This window comes from Bos javanicus, chromosome 15 (assembly GCF_032452875.1).
Source record: "Bos javanicus breed banteng chromosome 15, ARS-OSU_banteng_1.0, whole genome shotgun sequence".
Taxonomy (NCBI): Eukaryota; Metazoa; Chordata; class Mammalia; order Artiodactyla; family Bovidae; genus Bos; species Bos javanicus.
In genome coordinates, this window is record NC_083882.1 from 50979118 (window position 1) to 50988836 (window position 9719).

Genomic DNA, 9719 nt, shown 5'->3' on the forward strand with positions numbered 1-9719 from the left:
TCACCTAAGATCTTCAGTAGAATAGACTGTGTGCAGAAAGCTCCTTCCTGTTTTCTGCTTTGCTGCCGGGAGCAGCTCAGCCAGACTGCTCTGCATGTCATCAGCCTGCTGGAGACCCTGGTAGAGCTCACAGGTGATTGAAGCACCAAGGCTGGCTGCCTTCAGCGTGTCCTTTATATCCAAGTTGATCACATGCACAGGCTGCCAGGGCTTCTGTTCTCTATCACACAGGTCTTTCACCACCATTTTATACACTCTCCCAGCACAGGTGAAGATGACATCAAAGGGATCTGTGCACTCTTGAAATCGTTCTGGACAAGGCTTAATTATCTCATTTCTCCCCAGTGTGTGAAACACCCCACTGCTGCTATAGCATACCTGGTCTTTGAGGAGAAGGTCTTTGCACATCTATTCATATGTGGTGGAGAAATCATAGACCACAGGGAGGATGCCAGTCCTGGGAGTGTCATACAGGATCCCACTCCAAAAGACCTGACATTGAATCCTTTCTTCTTGAGGATGCTGTGGGCTTCCATGCTCTTGTTCATGTTGCTCATACAGACCAAGCCATGCTGAATGGGGAGGAGGGCATGATGGTGGCCACTTGAGACTCCAGCTGCATGGGTGGGCTTCAGGGCCCAAGGGAACTCTGAAACCAGGGAGATGGGCACCTGAGTCCAGCTCTTGTAACTAGTATAGTGTCAAAGAAGAGACAAGATTTATATGCAGTCATCACCCTGAAGTGGGTAGAGAACTCTTGATTGATGAGTGGGTTAACTCTTGAATGATTGGGTTTGGATAGTGGATTTAGACTAGAGAACTAGATTCAGTCATCTGAACAATCTGGTGTTAAATTATCTTTAACAACTAATTCTGGGCAAGGGTGTCACTACCCTGTGGCTGTGTTTTGAAATCTCCACTTATAAAAGAAATGCAAAAAGGCAAAATGGTTGTCTGAGGAGGCCTTACAAATAGCTGTGAAAAGAAGAGAAGCAAAAGGCAAAGGAGAAAAGGAAAGATATACCCATTTGAATGCAGAGTTCCATAGAATAGCAAAGAGAGATAAGAAAGCCTGCTTCAGTGATCAATGCAAAGAAATAGAGGAAAACAACAGAATGGGAAAGACTAGAGATCTCTTCAAGAAAATTAGAGATACCAAGGGAACATTTCATGCAAAGATGGGCACAATAAAGGACAGAAACGGTATGGACCTAACAGAAGCAGAAGATATTAAGAAGAGGTGGCAAGAATACACAGAAGACCTATACAAAAAAAGACCTTCATGACCCAGCTAATCACAATAGTGTGATCACTCACCTAGAGCCAGGCATCCTAGAATGTGAAGTCAAGTGGGCCTTAGGAAGCATCACTACAAACAGAGCTAGTGGAGGTGATGGAATTTCAGTTGAGCTATTTCAAATCCTAAAAGATGATGCTGTAAAGTGCTACACTCACTATGCCAGCAAATTTGGAAAACTCAGCAGTGGCCACAGGACTGGAAAAGGTCAGTTTTCATTCCAATCCCAAAGAAAGGCAATGCCAAAGAATGCTCAAACTACCATACAATTGTACTCTCATTTCACACGCTAGCAAAGTAATGCTCAAAATTCTCCAAGCCAGGCTTCAACGATACATGAACTGTTAACTTCCAGATGTTTAAGCTGGATTTAGAAAAGGCAGAAGAACCAGAGATCAGATTGCCAACATCCACTGGATCATCAAAAAAGCAAGAGAGTTCCAGAAAAATAACTATTTCTGCTTTATTGACTACACCAAAGCCTTTGACTGTGTGGATCACAACAAACTGTGGAAGATTCTGAAAGAGATGGGAATACCAGACCACCTGACCTGCCTCCTGAGAAATCTGTATGCAGGTCAATAAGCAAAAGTTAGAACTGGACATGGAACAATAGTCTGGTTCCAAATCGGGAAAGGAGTACATCAAGGCTGTATATTGTCACCCTGCTTATTTAACTTATATGCACAGTACATCATGAGAAATGCTGGACTGGATGAAGCACAAGCTGCAATCAAGATTGCTGGGAGAAATATCAATAACCTCAGATATGCAGATGACACCATGCTTATGGCAGAAAGTGAAGAACTAAGAGCCTCTTGATGAAGGTGAAAGATGAGAGTGAAAAAGTTGGCTTAAAGCTCAACATTCAGAAAACTAAGATAAGAGCATCTGGTCCCATCACTTCATGGCAAACAGATGGGGAAATAATGGAAACAGTGAAGACTTTATTTTGGGGGGCTCCAAAATCACTGCAGATGGTGACTGCAGTCATGAAATTAAAAGACGCTTACTCCTTGTGAGAACAGTTATTACCAACCTAGACAGCATGTTAAAAAATATAGACATTACTTTGCCAACAAAAGTCTGTCTAGTCAAAACTATGGTTTATCCAGTATTCATGTATGGATGTGAGAGTGGGACTATAAAGAAAGCTGAGCACCGAAGAATTGATGCTTTTAAACTGTGGTGTTGGGGAAGACTCTTGGGAATCCCTTGGACAGCAAGGAGATCCAACCAGTCCATCCTAAAGGAAATCAGTCCTGAATATTCATTGGAAGGACTGGGGCTGAAACTCCAATACTTTGGCCACCTGATGCGAAGAACTGACTCATTGGAAAAGACCCTGATGCTGGGAAAGATGGAAGGTGGGTGGAGAAGGGGATGACAGAGGTTGAGATGGTTGGATGGCATCACCGACTGAATGGACATGAGTTTGAGTAAACTCCAGGAGTTGGTAATGGCCAGGGAGGCCTGGGGTGCTGCAGTCTATGGGATTGCAAGAGTTGGACATGACTGAGTGACTGAACTGAACTGAACTTATGATATTAGGCAAAATGCCCAGACTATTCCAAAGCTTGTCATCAACCCTTCCAGTGACCCGAGAACATGCATATGAAACATGTTTGAAATTTCCAAGCTTACACTTCATTCAATTACAAGAATTGTTCCATATTTCTTTCCTACAACTGATGCTCTAGAATTGTAATTGTGTTAAATCACAGGAAGATACACATAGTTTTGCCCATAAAGTAATAAAATTATTCACCTGTGTAAAAAGGAAACTCCTGGAAAACATCCCTGCAGATAATATTTCAGGAGTTCCAAGAATACCACCTACCCTCCATTTGATTTTCTCGAATTCATGACGATTCTCCAGGGACTGGAGCAGCCACCATTAACTTTCTCATGTCTTCAAGTAGAGAGCTGTCTGACCATTCTATACTGAAATATAGTCATTTTTAGTTCCATTCCTTTGTTAGATTGCAGAATTAACAGAGCAAAGCATATTGATCTAAAAATTATGAACAAGACATCAAACAATAAGGACAGTCCTGTTCCTTCAAAATGGTGCAAGAGAAACATTCATTTTGTACATCACAGATTTTATGTCCCTGTTCCTCCAAAAGTTAGAGTGATTGTCATATTCATAGTCCTACCTTAGAAAACACACTTGGTCTTCTCAAAGTGTGAATCTCAGACCCAGGGCATTAACACCAACCTGGAATGTGTGAGAAAGGCAACTTTGGACCCCAGACCACCAAATCAGAAACTCTGGGAGTGGAGACCAGAGGTCTGTCATGCACAAAGCCCTTCAGATGATTGCGATGTACACCATGACTTGAGAGCAACTGCCTCAAAGCAGGAGTTTCTGAGCCTTGACTGGAACTTGGAAGTCCCTGGGAATTTGTACAAAGAATAGCTTCAAGGATACAAGGGAAGCAGAACATTTGTAAGATAAAAGTCTTACAAACACCAGGCATAAATGGAAAAGCAGTCACAACTTAAATATAGTGTGAAATTTTATTACAGTCAGTGACCCAGACTTGAAGGGATCCTATAAGTCATGAAGAACTAGATCTTGGGCATGAACTGAATAGAGCAAATGGAAATGGATCAGGGCCTTATGGGCCTTCCCTGCCAGGTCCTCATTCAGCCTTTGTCTGTGAAAACAACTTTAGTCAAAAAATAACCTTAGGAACTTCCCTGGTAGTTCAGTGGTTAAGAGTTTCTCTGCCTGTGCAGGGGGCACAGGTTTGATCCCTGGTCCAGGAAGATTCAACATGCCACAGGACAATATAACCCATTGGCCACAACTACTAAGCTGGCGTGCTGCAATTACTGAAGCCTGCCCACCTAGAGCTGGTGCTTCAAACCAAGAGAAACCTGCACACTGCAAGGAAGAAAATCCACACAGAGCATGGAAGACCCAGCACATTCAAAAATAAAGAAAAAGAATAAGCTTAATCACAGAAGTGAGAAAAGGCAGAAACAAAGGAAAACTGTCTAACAAAACTAAATAATAGTTTAGTCACTAAGGATAGTTAAGTATCTTTAGTTCTCCCTTAAGTGCTGTAGATAATATTCTGAGACATATCCTGTGAGCTATCTTGTAGATACTGAAACACATGCCCCGTGGGTTAACTACACAATGACTAGGCATTTGCCATGACATTTGCTGTTTTTGTTGTTTAGTCGCTAAGTTGCTAAGACTCTTTTGCGACTTTGTGGACAGTAGCTGCCAGGCTTCTCTGTCCATGGGATTTTTCAGTCAAGAGTATTGGAATGGGTTGCCATTTCCTTCTCCAGGGAACCTGCCTGACCCAGGGAATGAACCTGTGTCTCTTGCATTGCAGGCAGATTCTTTACCACTGAGCCACCAGACTGGCCCCATCCATGACATTAGCTTCCACAATTTTGAAATTGCTCATAAAAGGAACAAACCAACCATAGAACTGAAGATTAACTGAACTTAAAAAATCAAGATGATGCAGATCAAATCAGCTCATGACCAATGTCAAGATGACTATCATAGTTGTTTCTGCATGTAGCCCCCTCTGTCTATAAAAACTCTTGCCTACTGATTGTCAGAGAGGCAGAGTCAGTCTTTGGAGAGGAGTCTGTCCTTTTCCCTGAACTACACTCCCCTGCCCCCTCCACCTGGTTGCCAGGATCAAAATAAACTTTCCTTTCCACTAAACTTGCCTCTTTATTGGCTTTTGAGCAGTAAGCAGCCAGAACCCACTTTCAGTTACAAAACTCTAATCAAAATCAGAGGGGAGGACTATGTTTCGAAAGGATTTAGGAAACACTTTAAGCCAATCTTGAAGACTAATGCACAAATTGGTGTCATTTAATGTGACCAAGGTAAAGGGAGGAAGCCGAGAGTCAGCCATGGTTTGCTCTCTTCTTCAGTAGAAGCAGACCGTGTGCAGAAAGCTCCTTCCTATTTTCCTCTCCACTGCCAGGAGCAGCTCAGCCAGACTGCCTTCCATGTCCTCTGCCTGCTGGAGGCGTTCACAGAGCTCACAGATGATCAGAGACCCAAGGGTGGCGTCCTCCGTGTTGTCGTCCATATTCACGTTGATCATATACACAGGCTGGCAAGTCTCCTGCTCTCGGACCCACAGCTCTTCTATCACCCGGTCATAGACTCTCTCCTCGCAGGTGAAGATGACATCAAAGCGATCTCTGCACTCTTGAAATCTTTCCGGGCGAGGCTTGATTCTCTCGTTTCTTCCCAAGATGTGCAAGATGCCATTGCTGGTATAGCGTTCTCGGTCTATGCGCACAAGGTCCTTGCGCATCTGTTCATACGTGGTGGAGAAATCATAAACCACAGGGAGGTTGCGCGCAGTTCCTGGGAGCCTGACTCGAGACCCAGCTCCAAAAGACCTGACACTGAAACCTTTCTTCCTGAGAATGCTGTGGGCCTCCATGCTCCTGTTCATGTTGCTCATGCAGACCACAGCCACCTTGAGGGGGGAGAAGGACATGGCTGGGACCACCTGGGACTCCAAGCAGATAAGCGGAATTCAGAGGCTGAGGGGACTCTGAAACTTGGGAGAGGATGGCCTGGGCCCAGCTCTTCCAGAGTATTAGTGTCAAAAAACAGAGAACGTTTTTATACGGAGGCACTAGCCCTACATGAGTGGAGATCTCTTCATTGGTGATTGGGTTAAATCTTGAGTGACTGGGGTTTTGTTTTGTTTTTCTGGTATAAAGTTTATTGAATTATATTTACATATGTACACATATCCATAGGGAACATATCCACAGAAACTCAAGAGCCCCCTCAGGCCACCTTTTAGCTTGAGTGATTGGGTTTGGATAGTGGATACTGAACAGAGAACATAACCCAATCACCAGAACAATCCAGTGATTAAATCACCCAACTTCTACCTCAAACTTGTGCCTACCCCCAACAGCCATCACAGAGCATTTTGCAATCTCCAGTTAACCCCTTCATTGCTTGTGCATATAGTGCTAGTTTTGTATTTAGGCAAAGTCAATAGGCTACTCACAGACTTGAAATTTTCAAGCCTATACCTAATTTAATGACACAAAACATCACTATGGCTATTCTATATCTTTTTCTCATATTGTTGATACTTCAGAAGGGTAACTGTGTTAAACTGTAGGAAGATATCCATATTTCTGCTCCTAAATTTATAAGATTATTCACCAGAGTCAAATCAACCTCTGGAAACATTTCTTTTTTTTAATTTAAATTTATTTATTTTAATTGGAGGCTAATTACTTTAAAATATTGTATTGGTTTTGCCATACATCAACATGAATCTGCCACGGATGTACACATGTTGCCCATCCTGAATTCCCCTCCCACCGCCCTCCCTATACCATCCCTCTGGGTCATCCCAGTGCACCAACCCCAAGCATCCTGTATCCTGCATCGAACCTGGACTGGCATTTTTCACAAGTTACAAAGAACACTTTTCTTTTTGCCCATTGACATTTTTTCAATTCATAATGATTCTAGAGAGAGTTGATAAAACTCAATGTCCTTTAACACATCTCAAGTACTGCTCTGAGCACTCCCTCAGTTCAGTTCAGTTCAGTCACTCAATCATGTCTAATTCTTTGCGACCCCATGAATCACAGCACGCCAGGCCTCCCTGTCCATCACCAACTCCCGGAGTCCACTCAAACTCACGTCCATCGAGTCAGTGATGCCATCCAGCCATCTCATCCTCTGTCGTCCCCTTCTCCTCCTGCCCCCAATCCCTCCCAGCATCAGAGTCTTTTCCAATGAGTCAACTCTTTGCATGAGGTGGCCAAAGTATTGGAGTTTCAGTTTGAGCATAAGTCCTTCCAGTGAACACACAGGACTGATCTCTCTTAGGATGGACTAGCTGGACCTCCTTGCAGTCCAAGGGATTCTCAAGAGTCTTCTCCAACACCACAATTCAAAAGCATCAATTCTTCGGTGCTCAGCTTTCTTCACAGTACAACTCTCACATCCATACATGACCTCTGGAAAAACCATAGCCTTGACTAGATGGACCTTTGTTGGCAAAGTAATATCTCTGCTTTTTAATATGCTGTCTATAGTTGGTCACAACTTTTCTTCCAAGGAGTAAGTGTCTTTTAATTTCATGGCTGCAACCACCATCTGCAGTGATTTTGGAGCCAAAAAAATAATAAAGTCTGACACTGTTTCCACTGTTTCCCCATCTATTTCCCATGAAGTGAGACCAGATGCCATGATCTTAGTTCTCTGAATGTTGAGTTTTAAGCCAACTTTTTCACTCTCCTCTTTCACTTTCATCAAGAGGCTTTTGAGTTCCTCTTCATTTTCTGCCATAAGAGTGGTGCCATCTGCATATCTGAGGTTATTGATATTTCTCCTGGGATTCTTGATTCCAGCTTGTGCTTCTTCCAGTCCAGCATTTCTCATGATGTACTTTGCATAGAAGTTAAATAAGCAGGGTGACAATATACAGCCTTGATGTACTCCTTTTCCTATTCAGAACCAGTCTGTTGTCCCATGTCCAGTTCTAACTGTTGCTTCCTGATCTGTATATAGGTTTCTCAAGAAGCAAGTCAGGTGGTCTGGTATTCCCATCTCTTTCAGAGTTTTCCACAGTTGATTGTGATCCACACAGTCAAAGGCTTTGGCATAGTCAATAAAGCAGAAATAGGTGTTTTTCTGGAACTCTCTTGCCTTTTTGATGATCCAGTGGATGTTGGCAATTTGATCTCTGGTTCCCCTGCCTTTTCTAAAACCAGCTTGAACATCTGGAAGTTCATGGTTCATGTATTGCTGAAACCTGGCTTGGAGAATTTTGAGCATTACTTTACTAGCATGTGAGTTGAGTGCAATTGTGTGGTAGTTTGAGCATTCTTTGGCATTGCCTTTCTTTGGGATTGGAATGAAAACTGACCTTTTCCAGTCCTGTGGCCACTGCTGAGTTTTCCAAATTTGCTGGCATATTTAGTGAAGCACTTTCACAGCATCATCTTCCAGGATTTGAAATAGCTCAACTGGAATTCCATCACCTCCACTAGCTTTGTTCGTAGTGATGCTTCCTAAGGCTCACTTGACTTCACATTTCAGGATGTCTGGCTCTAGGTGAGTGATCAGGATATAAAACATTTAAGTACTTCTTTTATAACCATATGCATAATTGATTAATCCAATAACAGAGACAAAAATTGCGAATAAGACACTGACCAGGAAGATGATCCTTGTACTGCAAAAGGGTGCAAGAGAAATAGCTAATTGTTAATTGATTCAATCTGATTGTTAATGTATCTCATCATGAGAAAAGCAGAAGTGATTAGATCAAATTAACCACTAAATCTCAGCAACACTGTGGCCACCCAATGAGAGTAATTTTTTTCTGTCTTACACACTATTATTTAATTCCCTACATTTGTATTTAGTTTTTTAACACCAAAAACATTTTTTATTGGGGTATAGCTGATTAAAATGTTGTGACGCTTTCAGGTGAACAGTGAAGGGACTCAGCCATATATATACATATATCCATTCTCCCTCTCCCCTCCAGGCTGACACATAACATTGAACAGAGTTCCAAGTGCTATACAATTGGTTTTTGCTGGTTATCTTTTTGAAATATAGCAGTGTGTACAGGACCTTCCCAAAGTCCTTAACTATCCCTTCCCCCCTCCTCCCCCCTGCCCCCCGGCAACCAAGAATTCATTTTCTAAGTCTGTGAGTCTCTGTCTGCTTTGTAAGTAAGTTCATTTGTATCATTTCTTTTTAGATTCCAGATATAAGGTATGCCATATGATATTTTTCCTTCTCTATCTGACTTACTTCACTCAGTATGACAATCTCTGTCCATCTATATTGCTGCAAATGGAATTATTTCATTATTTTTAATGACTGGATAATATTTCATTATATATATGTATATATATTATACACACACACACACACACCCCACATGATCTTTATCCATTCCTCTGTCGATGGACTTTTAGATTGTTTCCATGTCTTGGCTATTGTAAACAGTGCTGCAATGAATATTGGGGTGTGTATATCTTTTGGGGCCATGTTTTTCTCTGGATATATGCCCAGGATTGGGACTGCAGAGTCATATTGTAGCTCTGGGCTTCCCTTGTGGCTCAGCGGGTAAAAAATCTGCCTGCAGTGCTGGAGACCTGGGTGCAATCCCTGGGTTGGGAAGATACTCTGGAGAAGGGAAGGGCAACCCACTTCAGTATTCTTGCCTGAAAGATTCCATGGACAGAGGAGCCTGGCAGGCTATAGTCCATGGGGTCTCAAAGAGTTGAGGCTGAGCAACTAACACTGTGGTAGCTCTATTTTTAATTTTTAAAGGAACCTCCATACTATTCTCCATAGTGCTGTGCCAATTTACATTCCCACAAACAGTGCAGGAGGGTTCCCTTCTCTTCATACTCTCTCCAGCAT

At 42.5% G+C, this 9719-nt stretch overlaps 1 protein-coding gene and 1 pseudogene across 1 annotated transcript; both read right to left on the reverse strand.

The window, feature by feature from the left end:
- LOC133261031 (RNA polymerase II subunit A C-terminal domain phosphatase SSU72 like protein 6-like) lies at nt 1-3163 on the reverse strand (annotated as a pseudogene).
- Nucleotides 3164-5185: 2022 nt separating this feature from the next.
- Nucleotides 5186-5869, reverse strand: LOC133261376 (RNA polymerase II subunit A C-terminal domain phosphatase SSU72 like protein 3-like). The gene has a single exon (XM_061439869.1). It carries the CDS (start codon nt 5791-5793, stop codon nt 5209-5211), a length of 585 nt encoding a protein of 194 aa, XP_061295853.1. The 5' UTR covers nt 5794-5869; the 3' UTR covers nt 5186-5208.
- Between the last annotated feature and the right edge of the window lie 3850 nt (nt 5870-9719).